The 26,143-nt window shown below is 38.2% G+C and overlaps 1 protein-coding gene across 1 annotated transcript; it reads left to right on the forward strand.

Annotated features, from left to right (window-relative positions):
- Positions 1 to 6,613: 6,613 nt before the first annotated feature.
- Positions 6,614 to 22,718, forward strand: RBM45 (RNA binding motif protein 45). The gene is made up of 9 exons (XM_060106465.1): positions 6,614 to 7,029; positions 10,987 to 11,109; positions 13,178 to 13,304; positions 15,460 to 15,582; positions 16,388 to 16,567; positions 19,973 to 20,102; positions 20,278 to 20,362; positions 20,563 to 20,726; positions 22,518 to 22,718. The coding sequence occupies exons 1-9, from the start codon at positions 6,730 to 6,732 to the stop codon at positions 22,708 to 22,710; spliced, it is 1,425 nt and encodes a 474-aa protein (XP_059962448.1). The 5' UTR covers positions 6,614 to 6,729; the 3' UTR covers positions 22,711 to 22,718.
- The last annotated feature ends 3,425 nt before the right edge of the window (positions 22,719 to 26,143 follow it).

Raw genomic sequence — 26,143 nt, forward strand, 5'->3', positions numbered from 1 at the left:
GAGAGAGGCTAGTACTTCATATACAGTAACTTGCAAAATTAGTATCTTCCTAACTTTTTAAAATCTGTGTGGAAACCCAAATCACTGTCAATAATCCACTTAAAGGGAGGACAGAAGTTTCCTTTAGGCAGTATCCAAAACAACTCAGCTGTTCATCAGTGTTTTAGGTCTGATAAAAAGGGAAGCAAGAGGGCCTCCCTGGTGGCGCAGTGGTTGAGCATCCGCCTGCCGATGCAGGGGATACGGGTTCGTGCCCCGGTCTGGGAGGATCCCATATGCCGCGGAGCGGCTGGGCCCGTGAGCCATGGCCGCTGGGCCTGCGCATCCGGAGCCTGTGCTCCGCAGCGGGGGAGGCCACAGCAGTGAGAGGCCCGCATACCACAAAAAAAAAAAAAAAAAAAGGGAAGCAAGAAAACACACTTTATCCAAGAGACGCTTACTTTAAAATTTAAAACTTCAATAATTTCTACCTGTGTGAGTTTTACCAACTCTCTGTACAGGTACAGAATTCATTGAGCCTTTGAACAAGGGCCATAGAGAGGAAAACTTTAGTCACAAAAACAAATGTATGACCTTTTAGCAAAATGCATTCACTATAACAATAAAGTTGTATAATATAAAAACAAAATGTCATCTTAGTACTAACTAAAGAAACTTTCTTTCCAATTTTTATATAAAGCAGAAAGATCAGATTGATTCTTATACCAATTAAATTTTACTGGTAATTCAGGAAACTAGACTTTTTTTAAAAAAAGGAAAAAACAAATTTCTTTACTCAGATTTTACATGCAAGTCAGTTATAAGAAAATACATTGAGGGCTTCCCTGGTGGCGCAGTGGTTGAGAGTCCGCCTGCCGATGCAGGGGACACGGGTTCGTGCCCCGATCCCGGAGGATCCCACATGCCGCGGAGCGGCTGGGCCCGCGAGCCATGGCCGCGGAGCCTGTGTGTCCGGAGCCTGTGCTCCGCAACGGGAGAGGCCACAGCAGTGAGAGGCCCGCGTACAGCAAAAAAAAAAAAAAAAAAAAGAAAATACATTGATACATTGTCACTGTTCAAACTACCAGTATTTAACACAATTAAAACACTCACTGCTGCCGTATTTAATCACTGCTGTGCAAGTATCTACGACCCCTCTTCAAAGTGCATTAAAACCAGTAGATGCAGCAATGGCAGCAAGGGAGGGGGCAGGAAGACTAGGAAGGATATCAAGGGAATTCACTTTGTCTTATAATCATTTGGCACTCTACCAGTATTTAGTAATTAAGAAGAAATATCTCACTAAAATAGGAAAAGATATGACATCTGGTATGAGAATGATCACTCATCCAAAAACGAAGTAATTCTAAAGCTAAATAGACCAGGCTAAGAGTAGCAAACAATTTCACATGCTTACTACTTGCCAGGCATAGTATAAGCCCTTTATATATTATTAATGTATTTAATCCTCACACCAGCCATGTGAGATAGATACTATTAATATCTCTATTTTTACAGATGAGAAAATGAAGCCCACAGGGGTTAAGTTGCTTGTTTAAAGTCACAAGTTGGTGAGAAGTAGAGAGAGATGGTGAAAGGTGAGAGGTTTAAATATATAATCCTAGACTTTCAATTTTAACAATTCCCTTCTAAAAGTGATCTAGGCAACCCTGTGTTGAACATAATGTCTAATACACTGCAGATGCTAAACTGAGTCACAGTACTTAAAGAGGAGTAAGTGAAAAACTTTTTAATACTGGTACATACTATTGTCATTTCTAACTTTGCCCATAAAAAGAGGAAAGTGGTAAGAACAATCAAGACACCCTTAAAGCTTTCGAAGTTTAGAAAACCCAAATAATTGAAGTAATGAAAGAGGAAAGGGAAGCTCACTAAAATATTTTAAAGAATACTACTACACAGACTTTAAAAAATTAAGTGGGATTCTGCATGTTGCAATGGAAAACAGTACTGAAGTGGAGTGCATCACAAAGATGTGACCCTGGGTGAATCACTTGATGTCTATGAACACACATCCCCCCGCCCCCCCCGCCCCCCCCCCCCGCCACACACACAGGTGTCTATAGCCTTTCCCCTTTCTAATCTTCTGTGCTTGAACCTCTGAACTGGAACAAGAATCCAGCTTTCCAAACTCCCAATCTGGACTCCTCCATGCCACCACCTCCATTTGGAGGCTGACTTCTGCCAACATGGGCTGAAGGCTCGACTCAAAATCAGTCCCACTCATAAATTAGAAAGGCTGCTAGGCTTCCCTGGTGGCGCAGTGGTTGAGAGTCCGCCTGCCAATGCAGGGGACACGGGTTCGTGCCCCGGTCTGGGAGGATCCCACATGCCGCGGAGTGGCTGGTCCCGTGAGCCATGGCCGCTGGGCCTGCGCGTCCGGAGCCTGTGCTCCGCGGAGGGAGAGGCCGCAACAGTGAGAGGCCCGCGTACCGCAAAAAAAAAAAAAAAAAAGAAAGAAAGGCTGCTGCGGAGAGGTCCCTCTCTAGAAACTGTCTTCTGTAGCACTTTTAGGGATACCCAGGCCCCACCTGGCTGGGGCTAAGGCGAGCTTCTTACTAACCAAACGGTTGGATCCTCCTCTCTCAGTGAACCCAGGCCCAAATTGCATCGTGGTCGATAACCGATACTCAGATCACATGAGGGCCCGGCCCACCCCCTCCTAGCTAGTCCTATACTTACCACAGGGCCAGCGGCTCCGTCCTCCGCTTCCCCAGTAAACCTTTAACATCAACTGTGCGGCGGCTCGGCCAAAGTGTGCACCCCAAGTTCAAGGCTGGCTGTCCGGCGGCTGCAGCGCCTCGAAGGCCGCACTGAAAGGCCAGGCCTGCAGGTGCTTCTCGTGGACGCCAGCCAGTGGCAGGCGGGGCTCCATCGGCACTGCTGATTGGCTCCCAAATCCCACGGAATCTCAATTCTCGCAGGGGCTTAAAGCCTCGCGCTGCCGAGCCGTCACTGACCGTGTCTGAATGTGATAGAGTGAGGGTTCGGCTTTGTTTGTTTCACTTTTACCTAACTGAAGAGTTAAATTATCTATGTATATTCACAATATGTACCAGCTCTTGCCTGAAGTAGGAATTCAACGTTTTATGAATGGTCCGTTAGTATTTGATTGCGGGAGTCAAATCACGTCAATAAATGAATAAGGCAACTACTTTTTCTGTGGGCAAGACACGGTGCCAAGCAACTTGTAAGGACAAACACTGACCTGAAGCGCCAATTTTCTATGAGTTATAATCCAGCTGGGGCAAGATTTAAGTACATTAAAAGTTAAATCATTATAAATGAGCCACATAAAAAGTGCAATAATACAAGAACGGACAGCGAGGTTGCAAGCTACTCGTTAATCGCCAAAAGAGCAGAATAGAGTATGAATAGAAACAGAGAGAGAATGAGCGAGGGAGGGAGATATAAAGGAGAGGACTGGGAAAGCCATAAGAAGACGAGGGTATTGAAGGCAGACAGGTAAGAAAGTCAAAGTCGTGTTTAGGAAAACGTGAGAAGGAAAAGTAGTTTACCTGTGGTTACATAATTAGTTCAGTGAGATGTGAGTGGTAAGGCTGTAGCAGAGAAATAGGAATATTAAAATAATTTATTAAATTTTGTGTAATAGGTAAGTGTGAGATTTACCCATATTCTTGTTCTCTGGAGCTCTGTCCAATACAACTTTCTGCCATGATGGAAATATTCAGCGTGGACACTGTCTACTAGCCGCAAGTAACTTTGAGCACTTGAGGTGTGACTAATGCGACTAACTGAATTTTTTTATTTTAATTAATTTTATTTTAATTTTAATAGCCACAATTACCAGATGGTTGAATGAAACTACTCCAAGTGGTACCTATGTGTTCTGTCCTGTGAGCTACATATTTAAAAGATGTATGTCATCAAATTGAATCAAAAGGGAAAAAAATATCTGGTGTTAAATATTATTCTCAAACTCAAACAAAGACATGCAAACTCAAGAAATAAAAGGAGACTATTATTTATTGAGTAGCTACCACAAGCCAGGCTAGGTGCTTGCATATATTATCAGTAGCCAGTAGTCTTATAGGATGGGAAAACAATGGATACTCTGGACCATATTCCTACAGAACAATCTGAAAGTTACTAATTGATCACCAACAAATATCAGTAGTAAAATCTAGTAAAAATTTGCAAATAAGGCAAAACATTTTTACTTAATTAAATATAATGTATGAAGACTAATCTCAATAACCAATAAGCCTCATTGTAATTAGATCATAGTTTAGAGAAATTTTGGAAAACAATGACAAGAATATACTATTTTATCCTTGCATTTCAAAAATAAGTTACAATATAATCTCTTGTTTTTAAAAAAAATTAGTAAGAACTTCAGAAGAAAAAATTTCAAGGGAAATCTGAATTTCATGTGAAATTCAGTGTCTATCATTCTAATGTGTTTATCATTCTAATAATTGTGCATTATAGGCTATGTGTTTTATTTAATTTAATCTGCAAAGGCCCAGCATATCTTTTCTCTAATATAAGACGAATTAATAATCATTCTTTCAAATCTCAGAATTTTCAGCTGTTTTAGTTACATGTGATTCATGTTCAAATGTGATTTTATATGATTTGAAACATGACAAATCTGTCATTATTGAGTGATGAAAATGTTCTACAATTGTGGTGATGGTTGCACAACTCTGTGAATACTAAAAACCATTTAAATGAACACTTTAAATGGGTGAATTGTGTGATATTTGAATTATATCTCAATAAATCTGTTTAAAATAAATAGACAAGTCAAAGAACGATATATTTACTACAATTTAGTAACTTATAAGTAAATTTCTTATTTTCACTGAATATGTGGTATTTCACATGATTAAATGGTAAAGAAATTTTGTTTTCTCAGCATTACCCAATATTTCTGATTCTGGTTTTGTTTTATCCAATCTTTTATCCCTTCTAAAATAAAATTAACTGCTCTAAAATTTTCAGGATACCAATCAGTAATCTTGTTCTACTAAGAACAGAAATTTCCAGCAAGTTCAGTTTAAGAAAATTATACATTTTCCACTAGATGGCACTGGTGGAAAATAGTATTGCTAGAATCTGCACTTTCATCACATCAATAAAATTATTACATTACCACATTGTTTTCATTCACTTTGATTGGTCTGGGTAAGATAAAGAGAAGTGAAAAGTTAAGATAAGATACTTCCTTAACTTGCTAAGCTCCAGGGTAAACAGAGCCCTCATTTTACAGATGTGGACCATAATACAAGGAGAAATTATCACAATTTTGTGCTAAAGCCTGAGTGAGAACCCAGAATCCCCAACTTTCAGTTGCCATCATACAACTTATACAATATCAAGAGTGGGGGAGTGGACAGCATAGTGAAATGGAATAAGAAAATTAATCTCCATCGTGCATTGTATGCATATTATCTCATTTGATCACTAAGCTATTAGCTCCATATATATTATCTCAAATAATCCTAACTAGACAAGCCCAATCTATTAACTTCATGAGGCAAGGAGAGTGATCATTTTGTTTAACACATATCACTTGGGTATAGCACAGTGCCCAACACATAGTAGACAGTCAAAAACATTTCTGGCTTAATAGAATGGATGAATTAATTAAGCTTGACAACTGTGCTATTTAGTAGGTAATATTATTTCTACTTTACAGTTGAGGAAACTGAAGCTGGAAGCATGAGGTAATTTGTCCAAGCTCACACAAGCATTTAACACAATCTGGTATTACTTTGCATTATATATTTTCATGTAAGACTTCCACAATAGGAAAAAAGCTCTCTGAGGGCAGGCATCATGTCCTTCCATTTCTGCATAGTATGTCTAGCTCCTTGCACAGAGCCTGGCTTATGGTTGGCATCCAATGAACAGTATTTACCTATTTTCATTCATAGTAACCCTGGACTTGAACATTTAAGAAGCTCTGCTCTTGACCCATTTTCTGGTTTGTTCCTTTCACTTCATTCCAGTGCCACTGCCTTGTTTCTGGATTTCTTCCAGTTTTATGCTGACCTCTCCTCAAGGCCCATTAACAACAAGACTTAGAAGTCAGTACAGATTTCCCACTTCGCTTGCACCTTAGGATTTCTCCTAGTTCCACAGCTGTGCGCTGCATTCTTTCTGCCCTCAAACCTCCCACGGTTGCTTCTGGGAGTTGACTAGGTCAGAAGATGGAGTTGTTTCTGGTTTGGGCTCTGTTGTTTGTTTTTCTATTACCTTTTGCTACTCCATGGGCCCCAATTCCTCATCTCAGTTTTCTCAACAATGAGGCTGGAGTTGGATGATCAGCTCTAAGACTGAACGTTTTAACTCAGTCCTATAGAGCTGTTCTAGTGAGTTTACGACCAAGGTGGCAAGGTTGGGGGAAGACACCATGGGCTTTGGGAGTGGGGCAGAGCCAGCGATGGGAAAGCCCGCGCACCAGACCCTTCTAGCAACAGGGAACCAGGATCACACACCTGGTGCGTGGGCCTTGGCTCCGCGGGATTAGAGCCGTGGACTGCGTCAGGCTCCCCCGGGCCGCTAGGGGGCGCTGCAGCTCCCCGACCCCAAAGCCGGCATCCTGCGTGGCCGGCCTGCGCCGGGCCCCAGACCCTTCCGTCTTCCGGAAGCGGACGCGAGGCTGGCAGCGACTGGGTGGGTAGCTGCGGCAGTGGCGGGCACGGCGAGAGCGAGGAGTAAAGGGGTGCGGGCCTGGCTCCCGCGCCGGGGTGGAGCACCATGGACGAAGCTGGGAGCTGTGCGAGCGGCGGAGGCTTCCGCCCGGGCGTGGACAGCCTGGACGAGCCGCCCAACAGCCGCATCTTCTTGGTGATCAGCAAGTACACGCCCGAGTCGGTGCTGAGGGAGCGCTTCTCGCCCTTCGGGGAGATCCAAGACATCTGGGTGGTGCGGGACAAGCACACCAAAGAGTCCAAGGGCATCGCATTCGTCAAGTTTGCCCGCAGCTCGCAGGCCTGCAGGGCCATGGAGGAGATGCACGGCCAGTGCCTCAGCCCCAGCGACACCAAGCCCATCAAGGTGCGGGGGCCGGGTCGGGGTGCCCCCGGGGGCGGTGTCAGGCTGCGGTAGGGGTAGTACATCCGCTCGCGGGGGCGGACTGGGCAGCACCTGGCGTTCCGGGGTGGGGGAGGGGAGGGGAGGACGCCCTGCCGGCAGGGCTGCACTGGGGTGCGAAGGAATGGGGGATGCAGAGAGAACGTCCGCTCCCGGGTCGGACCAGGCGTCTGCGGCTACTCCGGCTGCAGAGCTGCGGTGGCCGGACCGCCCCGCGCCCCCGCCGTCGCTAATCCACAGCCCAGCTCCGACCCTGACCTACTTTGAGGACTCCTCAGACCTCGCGGTTTACCGTGTATAAAAACAAGTAACTTTGCTTTTCCTCAGGTAGGTAAGGTGCTTAAAGACTTGATAAAAGTACATGTGACTGTGGCCCTCCCTTGTTAGCCATTTTCCCAGTACCAAAGTATGCATGTATATAATTTTTATTTATTTATTTATTTATTTATTTATTTATTTATTTATTTTTGCTGTGTTGGGTCTTCGTTTCTCTAGGTGCGGCGAGCGGGGCCGGCTCTTCATCGCGGTGCGCGGGCCTCTCACTGTCGCGGCCTCTCTTGTTGCGGAGCACAGGCTCCAGATGCGCAGGCTCAGTAGTTGTGGCGCACGGGCCTAGGTGCTCCGTGGCATGTGGGATCTTCCCAGACCAGGGCTCGAACCCGTGTGCCCTGCATTGGCAGGCGGATTCTCAACCACTGCACCACCAGGGAAGCCCTGCATGTATATAATTTTTAAATGCAGGCGATTAAAACTGCTACTATTGCATATTCATCACACTTTTGTAATCTTTACAAATTATTTTAAATAAACCCTCCTTGTGAAGGTATTGATATCAAGGTTTTGTCACTGTCACTTTTCTCTGAAAGCAGACCAAGGTAAACTGCCTTAAAAAGAGCCAAATCATTGTGATGGCAGTGTAATTGTATTAATATTAAATGCCTCTTTGAATACTCTTAATTAACTCTGGTGGTATTTATATTAAGTTTCCACACTTAACTTGTCTGTAAAATTAATATACTGACACAGGGCAGGAAGGGTGATTTTGAGGGTTATTTGACTTAATCTATCCTTTTAACACAGAGCCGGTACAAGGTGAGCCCTCAGTGCATCTTGTTTGTCCAAAGTAGCAGTCTCTGTAGGCCTTCCTTGCAAAAAAGAGAGGAGCCTAGGAATACCCCAACAACACATTAGACAATAGACATTCCCTCTCCTCCCACCTCCCAGACCCTCTGAGTCAGGACAGATCATCAATGAAATTAAGTGTAAGGCCACAGTATATACTAGGTCAGGGGGTGGCAAACTTTGTCTATAAAGGGTCAGTAAATATTTTAGGCTATGTGAGTCATACACAGTCTGTCACACATTCTTTTTGTTTTTTAACAACCCTCTAAAAATGTAAAAGCAATTCTTAGATCATGGGCTGTAGAAAAACAGGAAGCTGAAGTTTGTTGCCTCCTGCACTAGGTTGATAATTTTCATCTCCTTCCAATTATGATCTTAGCAGGGAGGATTTTTTTACTTTGAATATAGTATAACCACAGAGATCTTCTTGGAAACTCCCCCAAAATGCCCCAAATATGAAACCTATAGACCCGCCCTTGCCTTCATTAAATTCCTACAAGAGAAGTAAAAGTTCCAGCACTAAAATGTATCCCCCCCTTTTCACCACAGAGAAATTAAATGATTCCCAAAGATAATTAAAGCTTAAATTTTGTTTTTCACATTTTTGTCCACTCAGTTTCAGCCAGAGGGTTGTTGCACTAGTGCCTTAGCTAGACAGTCTAAATTCATTCTTCAGCAGCTTCAACTTGGGCTGTCTTCTGCTGGCATGTAGAGGGGTTTTTGTTTTGTTTTGTTTTTCAGTATTTCCAGTTAAATTAATTCACCTTAAGTGAATCTCATGTACTTTACTTTTGCAAAGTTCCAAAGGCCCTACAAGACAAATAAGAAAATTTTAATACCAGGCCTATAGCCAGAAAAGATTGTCCAAATGAGACTCATTCTGTGAGTGATCAGCTACATTATCTTGAGGAAAAGGGTAAACCTAGAAAACAAGAGAAAAATCTTAGTTCTTAGCTTTGCAAGAATTTAGAGCCCATAGTCTGTGAACATAAAGTCTCAGGAGAAATCATCCAGTAGGTAGTTGATTATTATACATGTTTTCTACTTAGATATTGTCATCTTTATCAGAAATTTGAAATGCTTCAATCTTCTAAAATTTAGAAATTTGTGATCTGATGGCACCTCCAATCACAAATCTTACTTGAAACTCTTTTTTCCTCCTAGTGTCTTCCTGTACTTAAAGGTTCCCTATTTGTATTTCCCTTTTGACCATCCATTACTGATACATGCACTGGACTAACTTTCTAGTGGGCCATTTCTGTGTTACTTAATACTCTACTACTAATACCTTATACAGTGCTTGGCATGTGGTATAAGTTTATCAAAGGAATAACTGGAAGTAGATGCTATCTAGGGGTGTATCTCCAGCTGTATCTTGTAAGCAAGGTTCTACACCTCTGTGACAGCTGTTTTCCAAGCAAACATAATGACCCTCTTTTTCAATATTTCTAAAATCCCGTGGCTCTATAAATTCTTTGTCCTTTTAGTTGCTCCCTTCTCGTCTGGAATTCCATAGGTTCACGTTTTCTCATAATGAATGGTATAGAGCCCCCCTTTAAAGACAAAGAAGAAGAAGAAAGGAAAAAAATACTCAAGGGCCCTGTCTGGTGATTTACATTATTTTTATTACATTTCTACAAGTTATAAAAAATAAGAGTAGCCATTAAAATTCTTATGCTTGTAGCTCTAGAAACAAATCCACAATCATAGTTAAAGATTTTACATTCCTCTGGAATAATATAAAACCAAAGCAATTTTATGAATTAAATAAAAGCAATACCACAAAGCAAATTAAATTCCAGGTAATAATCTAATGTCACAGATAATATTTCAATAAAACTAAATTACTAATAGAAAAATAGAGCCTCAGTCCATTCTGTGCATTTTCTTGCTCACGTAAGTCATTCAGGTGGTAACTGAGATGATCCAGAATATGGTCATGTTACCTTTTTTTAAGGATTAATATTAGAAAGCAAACAATTAAAAATATGACCATCTAGACTTAAACCCAACTGTATCAATATTAAATTAAACATAAATTGGCTAAACACTCCTATTAAAAAGCAGGGATTGTCAGGATTTTTTTTTAAAGGCCAAACTAAATGCTGTTTACAAGAGATGCACTTTTAATTATAAAGATACAAAGTGGTTGAAAGTATAAGGATAGAAAAAGCTGGTGTGATATCAGACAAAATGCTCTTCAACAGGAAGAGTATTAACAGAGAATAATTTCATAAAAATAAAAATATCAATCAAAAAGTACATAACAATTCCAGATGTTTATGTAACCAATAATAGAGCTTCAAAATACATGAAGCATTATTAATAGAACTAAAAGGAGAGAGAAATTCATAATCAGATTTTTACACTCCTCTTAGTCTCTGATAGAAAAAGTAGACAAAATCAGTAAGGATATGACATTTTAATAACACTGTTAATCAACTATATAATTGACATTTATTGAACACTACCCAACAAGCGCAGAGTACACATTCTCTTTCAGTGCACTGACTATTGCACTGACTATTGCTCTCTTTCAGTGCACTGACTATTGCTCTTGGTAAAAAAAAATACAAAGGAAAAAAATTCGGGAAAAAAAAGTGCAAAGATCAGTGTTATCTCATAAAAAGTCATTGCAATAAAGATTGCTCTAACAAAATGTTTTTTGATAAGACGCTATTACATTGCATTTAACCTAACATGAATCCCATAGTAATAATGAAGTAAGTATTCTTAAGGAGTAGGAAAACAGTTGACTGATACTTCCGCATTATTCTTTGGGTTTTGTTTGTTTCTTAGGTTTTCATTGCTCAGTCCAGATCATCTGGAAGTCACCGAGATGTTGAAGATGAAGAACTTACAAGAATATTTGTTATGATACCAAAGTCCTACACAGAAGAAGATCTACGGGAAAAATTTAAGGTACTTAACATTTTCTAATCAGCTAGCGTTATTGATAACTTACAATCTTACATTGGTTGTACAATTACTAAATCTTGTTTTGTTTGAGTTAGATCATTAGATTGGTGGTGGAGAATTAAATAACTTTTGAAGATATGTATTTCAACCTAGTTATTAAATATTAAAACTAAAATAAGTTAACTTTTTAAAAATATATAAAACCTGGAAAATATTGATGATGGTGTTTTTCCCCCCATTTAATGAAAATACAGATTCAGGAAAATGAAGTATAAAGCTCAGAGTTTTAAGTAAGCTCTCATACCTAGTAGGTGGTGGAGCCAAGATTTGTGCCCAGGGTGTCTGAATCCAGAGCCTGCTCTTGGTCTTGAAATTTTCAAAGCACCCTCTTAGCACTCCTCTCTATTGCCTCTCATGGAGAGGTGGGGCAGGCAAGCCTGAGTGTGTGAACTGTATTACCTCGCATTTGTTACAAGTCTGTGGCATGTTGATGAACTTATTCACAGAAAGACTTATCCTCTATAGTTTTTGTTTTAAAACTAGACCTCTGAAGGAATTATATTTAAAGAAAAAAAAAAACTACCTACAACTCTGAACTATAGCTAGATTGTAGTCAATGAAATTTGGAGACAATTTAAAATTTCTTTTTAGCCATTGACTTTTATGAGCAGTGATACACTTTCACAAACACTATTAAAAAGCAATTTTTAAATTGTCTTGAGTTGTAATTTTTTATTCTTTTTCTACTAATCTTCCCAGTACTGAATCATGTGGACAACAAGCAAGAAAGAAAACAAGTAGTAAAAAGTAATTTTCAGGGCTTCCCTGGTGGCGCAGTGGTTGAGAGTCCACCTGCCGATACAGGGGACACGGGTTCGTGCCCCGGTCTGGGAGGATCCCACATGCCGCGGAGCGGCTGGGCCCGTGAGCCATGGCCACTGAGCTTGCGTGTCCAGAGCCTGTGCTCCGCAACGGGAGAGGCCACAGCAATGAGAGGCCCGCGTACCGCAAAAAAAAAAAAAAGTAATTTTCAAACTTCCTCTATCCTACCCCAACTGAGGATTGAATAAAATACTTCAAAAATAACAAATACCAAATATATATATATATTCCATACTTCCTCCAATAGTAAGAATAAAGTTTTTACCTTATATACTTATAAACTTTTATCTTTCTCTGAGTGAACAAATGTGGCATTTTTAAATACATATATAGTAGTTAAGTTACTAACGGTTACATGAAAATTTTATAAAATTAATAATAAACAGTAAGAATTTATATCCCGTATTTCTTCCAGCATTAAAAGTAAACATTTACCACATATTTCTCATATGGAGTATTAACTTCCTGCGTGAACCAATGTATTTTAAAAATGTACTTCAAGAGGAACTCCTTCAAAAGTATACACAATCATTTATGTTCCTGTTAGAAGGCAGATAAATAATTATAGCTAATATTTACTGAGTGCTGACTATGTCCCAGACCCTCTATACGCACTTTAGGTGTACTTGCTCTTTTAACCCTTAAAACAACCCTATGAGGTAGGTACAGCTATTAGCCCCATTTAACAGCTAAGGAGATAGGCAACTGCCCAGTTAATAAGTGGCTGAACCAAGATTAGAATAAAGAAGGTTCAATTCCAGAGCCTCTGCTCTTAACCAACACTGAGCAAGACTTTGGAGCTTTCCAGACCATGTACAAATATTTGCTCTCCCTCCATGACTTTGGCAAGTTATTTGATTTCTCTAAGGCCCAGCTTCCTTGTCTGTGAAATAAGCAGTATAATATATATATCCTTGAAGGGCTGTTATAACAATAAAGTGATATACGAAAAGCAAATGCTCAGTAAATAAAAAGTATCATTATTTTGGTTATTTGGTTTTATCATCATTATGGTTATTTTTCTAGTGCCTCATTAGTTTGTGACATTTTATTCCATTATTAAAAGTAGCTATAAATTCTGATTTCTTTTTTTGCAAGTAAGAAGAACAAGTAAATTTTAAGTTAGTTCTGAAATCTGTTCAGTTATTAATTTTGACTCCTCTAAGATCATTTCTTTTAACTCTCATAGGTGTATGGAGATATCGAGTATTGCAGCATTATTAAGAATAAAGTAACTGGAGAAAGTAAAGGCTTGGGCTATGTTCGATACTTAAAACCATCACAGGCTGCCCAAGCAATAGAAAACTGTGATCGAAGTAAGGATGTGTTCATTTATCATTGTAATAGACATTTGAAAAAAATCGAATTATTCTAATTATAATCTAATACTGGTTTGTGCTAATAGCCATACCTGCTAATTTAATCTCAGCAATGGGAGTTTAAATATATATAGTCCTAGGATGAAAATAATTTGGGGGCTGTGATTAGACTTTCATTGAGGCACTATCTTGAAAATTATGAGCAACTGCATTAACTCAGTGAAAATGCTGTTGTCCTACTTTGGTTATTATTTCTACAGGTTTGGGGTTTATTAAATTATTTAGAATTTTAAGTATTAAAAAAATTGACCAACCCTTTCAGGTTGGATTTTTTTTAATATTCATTCTTTATATTTTAAAGAAATTCAAGTATTCTGTAATATTTGTTTATATTTGACCTAAACCCTAAATAGAATTAGGTATACTAATAAACATATAAATAATAAGGCTAGGATTTTTAAGGTTTGCTAGCATTGTGAAGTAAATACACATTGGGTAAATTTCAAGGTAGAGTGACATTATTCGGATCTTCTGCTGTTGCTGGTGTACATTCTGAAGAATAAGAATTCTAAAGAGGCCAAGGAAAATATTCCTTGTTGTCATACTTCTGGTTATATTGACCCTTAGAAATGAGATGTAGAATAATTCAATTAGTGGGTTTCAGGATATTATAAAAATAGATACATACTGAAAATAATTATTGTTAATCAGTAGAACTCTTAGATAACCCTAAGGTATACACCAAAATTTTCTCTCAGATCCTTCTAAATTTCTCAATCAACCAACATTAACTGAGTACCTATGGTATACTCATCAATATAAGTAGAGGGATACAAATGGATTATATAGCAACACTGGCATTTAAGGAATTGACAGCTATATTGGGTAGCCGAGATCTAATAGGCCAAAAATAGTTAAGGAATAATAGGTTTTTTTAAAGCTCTGTGTCTTATTTATCTGTTGCTGTCACCCCAAGTACCTAGTACTGCTGTTAGTAGTACTCAATATAGTAGTGTATTCAGTTGAGTAGTACTCAATTAAGATTTATTGAGATCTCTAGCAAAGATACTGCCATTTATAGTAGACTCAATAAAAATTTGCCAAATGAGAAAATGTTCAGAAGTATGTGATATAGCCTATCAATGGTGAAAAACAAGTGCACCAGATGAGCATGGGAATACATCTGGAGGTAGGATTTGCAACTGGTGTAGAGTAGGCAGGACAGAAGATGAGAGCAATGTTAGTAAAGACACAGAGCTAGAAATAAATGTCTTTGCTAATAGCATGAAGGCAACAATCTGAGTAAAGCTTGGTATTCCTGTTGAGAAACAGGGACAAAGTAATCTAGGTACATTGCAACCGTACACGGGAGGTGATGAAGAGTTCAAGCTTAGTCCACATTAGAAAATCCCTTGTAGACTGTTTTAAAAGGAGAAAAATAACAAAAACTGTTTCAGCACAGTTGATCTAACCACAGTATCAAGAGTGGATTTCCAGAGGAAGAATTCAAAGAGGCTCATTTTATCCTTTTTGGAACCACTGAATAATATGATGAAAGCTGTGAACCTTCTCCCTTGAAATATGCCCATGTGCACATACGAATAAGCATTATGTTTAAAGTTTCAGAGGGTTCATGAACCTTCCCACCTTTTGAAGCTCATCGTTGGACTCCTAGTTAAAACTCTTGATCCAGAGGCAAAGCGATCAGTTGAAGGGTTGTAATTAATTGACGAGAATCTAATTTTAAAACAGAGGCAGGGAAGTTGAAGTGAAAGATAACGTCTTCTAAGTATATTTCAAAGGAAGAATCTTGATGACAGTTGGGTGTGAAGAAGCACTATTGGATTTTGATGTTGGAAAGCCTGAGAGAATGAATGATGATGTCATCTGTCGGAGAGGGAGACTAGAAAGGATAGAATAGAATTGCTGATCTTTCATGTCTACATTGACCCATAATTTGGGATTCTTGCTGTTTCTCATTTACTCCTTGCCATCTTTCAAAGAGCAAAGAAGTAGGTCTGGTGGAGATGGTTGTTTGTGTAGATTTTGTTTTATACAATTATAAAACTAAGTCAAGCACTAGCAATCAAGTATATTTGTAGGTGTGTTAAATTTGCTATAAAGTTTGAAATTTATGGATTCTCTTTTTCAGGTTTTAGGGCAATCTTGGCTGAACCTAAAAATAAAGCATCTGAATCCTCAGAACAAGATTATTATAGTAATATGAGGCAGGAGACTTTGGGACATGAACCTAGAGTGAATATGTTTCCATTTGGTAAGTGGGCTACCTTTACTTTAATGTCATAAATAGTGTATGCAATCTGATTTGGAGGGGTTTTTTTTAATATTCTTTTATCAGCAGTCTGAAGTTCACGTAGTGAATAAAAGAATTTATAGTTTTTTTTTTTCTTTCAAGAAGTTGGTCATGACACCTAATGTCATTATTTAATGCTTATTTTGTTTAACTTATTTCCAATTATAGTTTTTTGTGGTTAGTTATGCATTATCTAAGTATTACACTATGTCACTGTCAGTGGCAGTGTTACACTGCCATTTTGGGGTGGGTGAGCTGCTGCTTGTATGCAGCTGACCAAGAAATATGAAAGACATATACAGTTATCCCCTCAGTATGAATCCTAAAATTTTATCCCTAAATTACTGCTGCTTTAAAATTAGGGCTAGAGAAAGGAGAGGAATGACAAAAGTAGAAGTTAGAAAAGGGGGAAAATGAGTGATGAAAGTAAGACCTGTAAATGTTATTCAGCATAAACTTCCCTTTAGGTGAAACACTTGCCATATTTTGCAGTTTTGCATCATAAACGTATTCCTGTGAAATTGGACTACACGTTTCTGCTTATAGTTCTGTATCAAGGCAGGGAAATGGGGAGAGTTGTCTGTTTTCTTGTCCTTGTCTCTCCTGATAGTGCTGATGACCAAGAGCATATTACAGAAGACAGTGCCTTTGTTCAATGCAGAGGACTTAATGACACTTCATTTTATTTTCTAGTATCTAAAATGTTAAATGAATCTTTGAATGTATAGAAATTTAAAGATTTGCTTTTTGTTTTATATCGTTGGAGAACAACAATCTGAATTTTCAAGTTTTGACAAGAATGACAACAGAGGCCAGGAAGCCATCTCCAAACGCCTGTCAGTTGTATCAAGAGTTCCTTTCACTGAAGAGCAGCTTTTCAGCATTTTTGATATAGTACCAGGGTTGGAATACTGTGAAGTTCAACGAGATCCGTATTCTAATTATGGTAAAAATAATGTCTATTATTTTTAAATATACTGTGTTTTGTTAAACTGGCTTTTCTCCAGTGGCACTTTTTCTTTTTAATTTTTATTGGAGTATAGTTGATTTACAATGTTGTGTTACTCTCTGCTGTACAGTAAAATGAATCAGTTATATATATACATATATCCACTCTTTTCTAGATTCTTTTCCCATATACGGCGTTACAGAGTATTGAGTACAGTTCCCTGTGCTATACAGTAGGTCCTTATCAGTTATCTTCTTTATAGATAGTAGTGTATATATGTCAATCCCAATCTCCCAATTTAGCCCTCCCCCCACCTTTTCCCCCTGGTAACCATAAGTTTGTTTTCTACATCTGTGACTCTACTTCTGTTTTGTAAATAAGTTCATTTGTTCCAATGGCACTTTTTATGTCAGATACTGTTTGTATGACAGTTTTTTGTTTCTTTTTTCTCTACCTTAAACTTTCAAATATAGTGATAACTCAATAAACAAATCCCTGGGAATATATCTACTTTACAGAGTCATTTATTTTTTTAAAACTGTTTTAACACCCATAAAATAAAGCATTCTCTGTTTCCAGTTGTACAACAAAAATACCTTAGAATAGGATCTCTTTCTGTACTTCTCATTAATGCTAGGCAAAGTGATAAAACCCTTAAAGTTTTCTCCTCTTCCCTAAGTCTCTTTTTCTTAAACTTTATACCTCAAAATGGAACTCCTTCCCTTCATTTTAATTGCCCTACTTCTCTCTCTGCTTCCTCCCACTCTTAATAGAAGGAAAACTCTAATATCAGCCATTTGAACTTGGTAACTGGTTCATTGATTAAACCTATTATCTAGTGTTAGGTTAATCCATCTTTGTATTCTTGTAAGCCTTTTGATTTTTTTAAGGCTTTTTTAAAATGCCCTAGTGGCGTAATGGGAAAAGGTTGGTGTTCCATTTTGCAGCCAACTCAGGTGCAAATCCCAACAATGACACATAGTTGTAAGGCCTTAGCAAATTGCTTATTCTATCTAGTCTCTCTTTCCTCATCTGTAAAATGGGATTATTAGTACCTTCTATGCCAGGGTTAGATAAGAATTAGAAATAATATATATAAAATATCTACTGCAAGTCCTGGCACATAATAGGCACTCAGTTTGTTGGTTTTTAAAGAATTGGAGGTGAGGGGTGGTATACAGAAATCATACTTAGCATCTCTTCCAGTACTATAGATATACTTGATTTAGTCATTTTAGGGTGTCTTTTTATGGATGTTGAGGGGAAATAGATGAGTCAGATTATATAGGCTGACTGGCCTAGAGTGTCCACACCCTTCATACAGACACTCCCACATAATCAATATTACTCTACCCAGCACTGGTCTTTTAGCAGGACCTACTGAAAAGTCATTGACCTACTTTGTACAATCTCCAACTTTAACCCAGTCTTATGCTATCATTCTTTTTTTTTTTTTTTTTTTACTATTAATTTATTTATTTTTATTTTGGCTGCTCTGGGTCTTAGTTGTGGCATGCAGGATCTTTGTTGCAGCATGTGGGATCTTTTTTAATTGCGGCATGCGGGGTCTTTTTTAGTTGCAGCTTGTGGACTTCTTAGTTGTGGCATGCAGACTCTTAGCTGCACCATGCATGCAGGATCTGGTTCCCAGACCAGGGATCGAACCCGGGCCCCCTGCATTGGGAGCTCAGAGCCTTACCCACCTGGCCACTAGGGAAGTCCCTGCTGTCATTCTTTGTTGTGACTCTGAGGCGCACATTTTGTGGGTTTTGGCATATCTGTTATTATATTCGTATGTAATTCTATTTGTTTTGTATTTTCTTTCCTTTTTATCTGGTACTTTGTAATGTATTTGTTCCTTTACCTTCTCTATTGTTCCTCTGGTTGGATGTGTCTGATAAATATGTGTATCATTGGAACACCTTTTTATTAATAGAGATATTATATAGTTAGAATCCTATTTGAATTAGTTTTATTTATTTATTTATTTATTTATTTATTTTAATGAGCTGGGTAGAAACTTTTTTCTTTTTTATTTAATTAATTAATTTATTTATTTTTGGCTGAGTTTGGTCTTTTGTTGCTGCGTGCAGGCTTTCTCTAGTTGTGGCGAGCGGGGGCTACTCTTCGTTGCGGTGCACGGGCTTCTCATTGCGGTGGCTTCTCTTGTTGCGGAGCACAGGCTCTAGGTGCGTGGGCTTCATTAGTTGTGGCACGTGAGCTCACTAGTTGTGGTGCACGGGCTTAGTTGCTCCACGGCATGTGGGATCTTCCCAGAGCAGGGCTCGAACCCTTGTCCCCTGCATTGGCAGGCGGATTCTTAACCACTGCGCCACCAGGGAAGCCCTTGAATTAGTTTTATATGTTCATTTGCTTCTGAATTTCAATTTCATTAAAATGTTGAGATGCTTAGATTTAGAGAGGAACATTAAATTAAAACATTGTTTTTCCCAAAGTGAGTTATAGTATAAATGTATTGTGAAAACCTTTTGGCTGTGTTATAAGCTCCTGGGCTTGCCCTGTAAGGGCTCCTGTATAAAATTTTCCCCCCCTGTAGCATCACCTTCCTGAATTGAAATCTATCCCCTTAGCTAAAAGCTCTTCAAAGGAATGTGAAATATGTGACTTTTGATCCAAAACCCTCTGTTCCCCTGCTTTTTGGTTTTACTACATATATCACTTTTTCCCTGTCTACCACTTCAGCTAGCCAAGATGACTATATATTCCTTTCATATATCACTTCTCATTTCACTTCTTACTCACTATGATAGGGAAAATTTTAGAATTTCAAAGTATATTTCAAAGAATGAAAATTTTAAGAAAAACTGGTTGGCTTTTAGGTGTATCTCTGTCATATAAGAAAAGCCAAGATCTTAAAATTAAATTCATTGGACAGAACTTAAGCTAATGATACCATTTTTTTTTTTAATATCATGTTCATATTTTTTTCTTTTTTCTTTTTTTTCTTTTTTTTTTTTTTTTTTGCGGTATGCAGGCCTCTCACTATTGTGGCCTCTCCCGTTGCGGAGCACAGGCTCCGGACACGCAGGCCCAGCGGCCATGGCTCATGGGCCCAGCCGCTCCGCGGCATGTGGGATCTTCCTGGACCGGGGCATGAACCCGTGTCCCCTGCATCGGCAGGCAGACTCTCAACCACTGCGCCACCCGGGAAGCCCTCATGTTCATATTTTTACCAACATCTGGTTTATACTTTGCTTTATAGGAATACAGCTGTTGAACACATGTATAACAGAACTTTGTTTTCTGACACATTTGTTTATATATTTACTAGTTGTGTGATATTAGTGTTTTTCTCTATTTTTTCATTCTTATGGCAACACAAACTTTAGATACTGAATCTGCTTTTTTTCTAATTCCCGTATATTCTCTGCTTTGTTTTAGGTCACGGAGTGGTTCAGTATTTTAATGTAGCATCTGCTATTTATGCAAAATACAAGTTACATGGATTTCAGTATCCTCCTGGGAATCGGATAGGTGTTTCCTTTATTGATGATGGGAGTAATGCAACAGAGTAAGTACCATTCCAGGAGCTAGCCTAAAGCCAAGCTTTGGGTATACATGATCTGACTTGGAGAATAAAAATAGAAAACAATTGACCTCTCAGGTGAGGACGTCACACAAAAGAAGTTACTGTTTAGAGACTAAATATTTCTAGTTTTCTGTAAATTACCGGTTCTTATCTCCAGTCTCCTTAGAAAAATGGCAACGCAGATGGTAGCTGCACAGCTTGCATCAATGGTGTGGAATAACCCAAGTCAGCAGCAATTTCTGGTAAGTAGGTAAGAATTTAACCTTCACAGTAGTATAAAATAAATGTGGCCTTTGTTTATTACCTGTGTAAGAAAAATTTCAGAGATATAGTAAAAGACCACATAGGTACCATGATACACATCTCTTTAGCTCTTGACTTAAAAATCCCTAAAGGGCAGTTTTTCTTTTTTTTTTTTTGTTTTGAACCAATTCTTCAACAGCAATTTGGAGGAAGTTCTGGATCACAGCTGCCTCAAATCCAGACAGACGTTGTACTTCCGTCCTGCAAAAAAAAAGCCCCTCCTGAAACTCCTGTGAAAGAAAGACTTTTTATCGTGTTTAATCCACATCCTTTACCTTTAGATGTACTAGAGGATATATTCTGGTAAGATTTCAATTCCACAGAGTTACATTTTTAAATAATATAATTTATTTAAACCAGTCATTTAAGCAGTCTTGCACTCTTGAAGCTTCCTGTGTCCAGTACCTTTCAGGTACAGATGATTCGTTCTGTGGTTTAAAAAAGTTCTTATTTATATCACCTTTTAAAATATATAATTATTTCCTTCTCTTCTTTGTTATTTACATGTCATAAGTCTCCACACAGAATTTCCTTTTATTTTGTTTTGAAGACATAAAACATGGAGTATTGTTTTGAAAAGTTGTGGGCTTCCCTGGTGGCGCAGTGGTTGGGAGTCCGCCTGCCGATGCAGGGGACACGGGTTCGTGCCCCGATCCTGGAGGATCCCACATGCCGCGGAGTGGCTGGGCCCGCGAGCCATGGCCGCGGAGCCTGTGTGTCCGGAGCCTGTGCTCCGCAACGGGAGAGGCCACAGCAGTGAGAGGCCCGCGTACAGCAAAAAAAAAAAAAAAAAAAAAAAAAAAAAAAAGTTGCATACATAGAATGAACAAATCATTTGTTTCTTAATAGAAGGTACATCTGTATAGACCTGTCCTCTAGAATTCAACTGAACAGTGTTTATTAAGCATCTGCTATTTTGTCAGCACTCTATTGGACCCTTAAGGATTATATAACTACATTGAGTAAACAATTACTTGATTGTAGGGAAGAGTGTGTGTGTGTGTGTGTGTGTGTGTGTGTGTGTGTGTGTGTGTGTGTACACGTACGTATATAAGATAAGTGTAGAAAGGGGGAAGACTCTTGTTTGTTTTTAATGTAACTTCTTTAACCTTAACTTTTTCTTTTTGGTCTTTTTCCTATTTGCCTTACAATGTTAGCGAATTTATTTAAAAGATAGATAGAAAGCTTGTTAAAGAACTTCACAAAATATCAGTGATGTGGTTCAAGTATTTTGATTTTTATTTAACCAATTTATTTTGTTTATTTTTTGAACCTCTCCTCTGTACCAGGCAGTCACTGTGCTAACTGCCAGAGACATTGTGTAAACAAACATTATATTACGTAAACAAGATGTAATAGTTCTTGTCCTCTTAGAACTAATCACATGTAGGAGACAGATAAGTGAATAGGAAATTACAACCTAGAGAGGTTGTGTGGTGAAAAGGAGTATTCAGGCTGTGAAATACGTAGGAGGGGCACCCGCCTTAGAAGCTCAGAGAAGACTTCTTGAAATAAGCAAGGTATAGTGGAGGCCTGGAGGATAAAAATAATTTAACCAGGGAAGAAAGCTGGGCGTGTGGGTGGTTATACCTGCTGGAGAGAATGTGGAAGGAGGTTTTTGGAATATGGGATTTGAGAGACTGAGGGAAGATGAAGCTGCAGAGGACAAGGACCCAAGTCAGGAAAGGCCCAGAAGCTATGTTAGGGAGCTTGTCCTTACCCTGGAGGCACGAAGAGCAGCTGAAGGGACTTTTAGGGAGGAAATGATCATATTTGTGTTTTAGAAAGATCACTCAGAAGACAGGATAGAGAATAGATTGGAGAAGGATAAACCCAGGGGGCAGGTAAACTAGTTAAGAAGGTATTAGAGTAAACTAAGAAAAAGATAATGATGGTCAGAATGAGGAAAGAGATCTGAGTGATAATGAGGAGAAATTGACTGATAGAGGAAATGTTTAAGAAGGAAGATTGACATTATTAGAGATTGGATGTGGGGAAAGGAGTGAAAAAGAGTCCAGAATGGACCCCCAACTTTTAGACCTGAGCATCTGTACTAATCAATTTCAGTTGATCTTTTTTTTTACTTTGTTTCAGTCGTTTTGGTAACCTGATCGAAGTTTACCTTGTGTCCGGAAAAAATGTGGGGTATGCCAAGTATGCAGATAGAATAAGTGCTAATGATGCCATTACTACTTTACATGGAAAGATCCTGAATGGAGTCAGACTTAAAGTTATGCTGGCAGACTCCCCAAGAGAAGAATCTAACAAACGACAAAGAACTTACTGATTCTTGAGGTATGCTCTTTTTATTCTAAATTCTAAAACACATTGGTTAAATAGTGTAACGAAAGGAATATGTATAGAGTTTCTTTTTAAGGATTTACAAGTTGTTAAAAGCACTGTGGCTTAAAAGTTTGCTGATAATTTTACAGTATATTTTTTAAACTTGAACTTTTTATACTTAAAAAATGTTTTTGATGTTTACTGGGAGAATGTCTGTCCCTATAAAATAAAATCAGATTTCAGTTTAGAAAATTAAATAGTATTTGTGTGTGTGTCTGTGTGTGTGTGAATGTCTTTGCTATTAAGAATTGGACTTTACTATATGGTTACATAAACTTTAAAATTGGAATACTTCTAAAGATTTTTAACTTGAACAGTTAATGTCTTGAGTTATGAATTGAGGTAATTTATGACAGTCTTTATAAAGAATGTCTTGACATTCACTAGTGAAATGCCTAAAAAGCAATACCAAATACAGTTGACCCTTGAACAGCACAAGTTTGAGCTGCATGGGTCCACTGTGGACATGTGGATGTTTTTCAGTAGTAAATACTACAGTACCACATGATCTGAGGTTGGTTGGGTCCGAGGTTGATTGAATCTGTGGGTGCAGAACCGTGGGTAAGGAGTATCTGCGTGTATGGAGGGCCCATGTTAAGTGATCCTCAGGTTTTCAACTGTGTGGAGGGTAGCCACCCCTAACCCCCACATTGTTCAAGGGTCAATTGTAATGCATCTTTTTGAACCTTTTGAACCTAAACGGTGGTGTTTTTCTGGACTCATATTTGTGAGTTTGTACATTAAAACTGCACGTTCAGAAAATACTCTCATGTGCATATGTGTATTTTCAAAAATAACCTTGACAATTTACCAGAAACTCTTGTCAATTATAAATAATGCTACATACAGCCTTATGAATTCCTTTTTCTTTTAGTTTTAAGAAATCAAACATAAATTTCTATTTCTAGGACAGCTCCCATCTCCACGGTTTGGGGAAACATTATTGAAAGTTAGAAATGTGCAATTCTTTCACTTTTTCATTCTGGAAATGAATCCTGAGTTTCAGGGGAAGCTGAGAGCTTCCCCATTCCCACACACACACCAGCTTCCCAAGTCCACTGCTGGTCAAATAGTAGCAGTTGGCAAGTACTTTAGAGTCAGTTTGAAGTTACTTGCTTGAAAGCAATTTTCTTTTCACCAGTTTTTCTTTCTGACCAATTATGAGAACTAGGAAGTATCAGAATGAATTGTCTGAATTCTAACTGCTGATGACCTTTCCTCTGATAGAGCAAGTTAAGTGATTAGTTCCTCCTTAGAGAAGGCAGTTGTCAATAGGAAGTGCCTTTTGGGCCCATTATGAATAATCTCAATTTAGAAATGTTTTCAAATGTTTTATTTAATTACAAAATCCACTCCCGTTACTTCATACAATTCAGAAATATTAACTTTGCCAGTGAAAAAGAATTAGCAAGTCTTTCTTATAACAAAGCAGTTTTTTGTGTTTGCAAATAAAACGTTAAGAACTGAATTCTCTTTGCACAAGCTATCTTCTAAAATAGCATACAAAACTGCTTATTCATGTCTGTGAGTCTTTCAAGATATAGATAACAATTCTTACTCTTATTCAAAGAATCTTTGTCCTTAAAAAAGGACAATAATACTAACTTCTTAGTATGGGGAAAATATATAAATTGCTCCTGTGATTGAGCCTTTTTAAAAATAATTATTTATATAGTATAGAGAACGTTAGACTTAAAATCAGAAGATCTGAGTTGGAGTTCCAGCTCTGACACTTAACTATGACTTGGCAGATCTTTTCACCTTTCTGAGCCCGAGTTTTTCCATAGGGTTATTGAGAGAAAATGAGTCAGCAAAATTCCTTATAAAATAAAATTTTAATACGCTTTGAAACTGTGAGCTAAACTCGTGCATTGGTGACTTCAGTGAAACCTTTATGTCATCTCATCAAAGCAATCAGAAACTAAGATTAATGATACAAAACTACCTTCTGGCCAGCAAGTGTGTGAGAATGAAGCTTTATAATATCACATTTAAGTGATACGCATTCATCCAATTCCCTACATTAGAGGAAGTGCATATTCTTCAGCATGACTAGTCATGAAATATAAATCTATCCTTTTTCCCTTTATTGAGCTGTTATACATATTCAGGGCAAAGGTAAAGTAGGGTCAGATTAGTTGAAAATGGTAGGACGTAATGAGCTATACTGGTTTTGAATGTCTTCTAGTTGCAGCACGGCTTTTTTTATTTATTTTTGCTTCGAATCCCCATTTACCATGGACTTCATAATGAGATTCACCTCTTTTGTTGGTACGTTAAATAATATATTATTTTAAGATTCAGTAAAATATATGAAAGACTTTTCTAAGTTTTACATGATTGTGACCATTGAAGATTTTAGGGGAGATGGGGGCCACTTTTTCATTTGTTTCTTTAATTTTAAGAGAACACGAACACTACTCATGAAGGCTAGTTCCTTTTGTCTCTGAGGAATAAGCCTAGGATTAACTGAGCCATGACTAGGAAATAGAAGAAACTGGTCTAAGAATATCTCTTTGAAAATAGCTGAGTTCTATTTTGAGGTGGATCTGATGTGCAAAATATGTTCTTCTATCTGAGGAAAACAGAAATTTTAGTATTTTAGAGCATCCTGATTTTTGTATGTGTGTTTTTTTATAGGTCCATTTCCTTCTTTTTTAATCACATAAAACAGTTTGTACAACTATCACTTTTTTCACTTCCTATGTTTTGTATCTTGACATATTGTTTTGAGGAAAATCCCTCTGAATTTTATCCTTGTTCCTCAATTATGATTGAACAATTATGGTTAGTTGAGTTTAGCTACCCAAAAGAACAAGATATTTCAGTATACATGCTCTAGTTGGACTCATGGTTAAGAAAGACAGTTACGAACACCCACTCATCAGCCTGGTGCGTAGGGATAAAACCCAAAGCTGTCATCCTCACATGCATGATTTTTGTATTAATTCACAACATTTTCCCTCCAGAAATTCAGTACCCGCTTGCATCATCCTTCTGAGTAAGTTTGGTTTTGCTTATTTGGGGACATCTATGATTAAGTAAGCAGGTAACATTGGGTATACGAAATAAAGGAATAACTCCTAACATTTTTAGGTATACTATATACAACAGCTATTTCCTTCCAAGTGATGATTTTCATACTTGTGTTGTGTTCTTTCTACAGAACAAAGACTAATGACATAATCCTCAGCTGACTGACTGAAAATGTGACTGGACGCACTCCTTGTGGACAGTTGACGGCTTTTTTTTTTCATATACCTGATAGTCTCTGCACAGCATTGTTTTGTCTTGGGGAGCAGGGATTGTTGACATGTATTTTTAAACCACACGTTAATGCTAAAACTAATATAGTAGTTGTTTCTTAGAGCAATATG

This window comes from Mesoplodon densirostris, chromosome 8, assembly GCF_025265405.1.
Source record: "Mesoplodon densirostris isolate mMesDen1 chromosome 8, mMesDen1 primary haplotype, whole genome shotgun sequence".
In the NCBI taxonomy this organism is placed as follows: domain Eukaryota; kingdom Metazoa; phylum Chordata; class Mammalia; order Artiodactyla; family Ziphiidae; genus Mesoplodon; species Mesoplodon densirostris.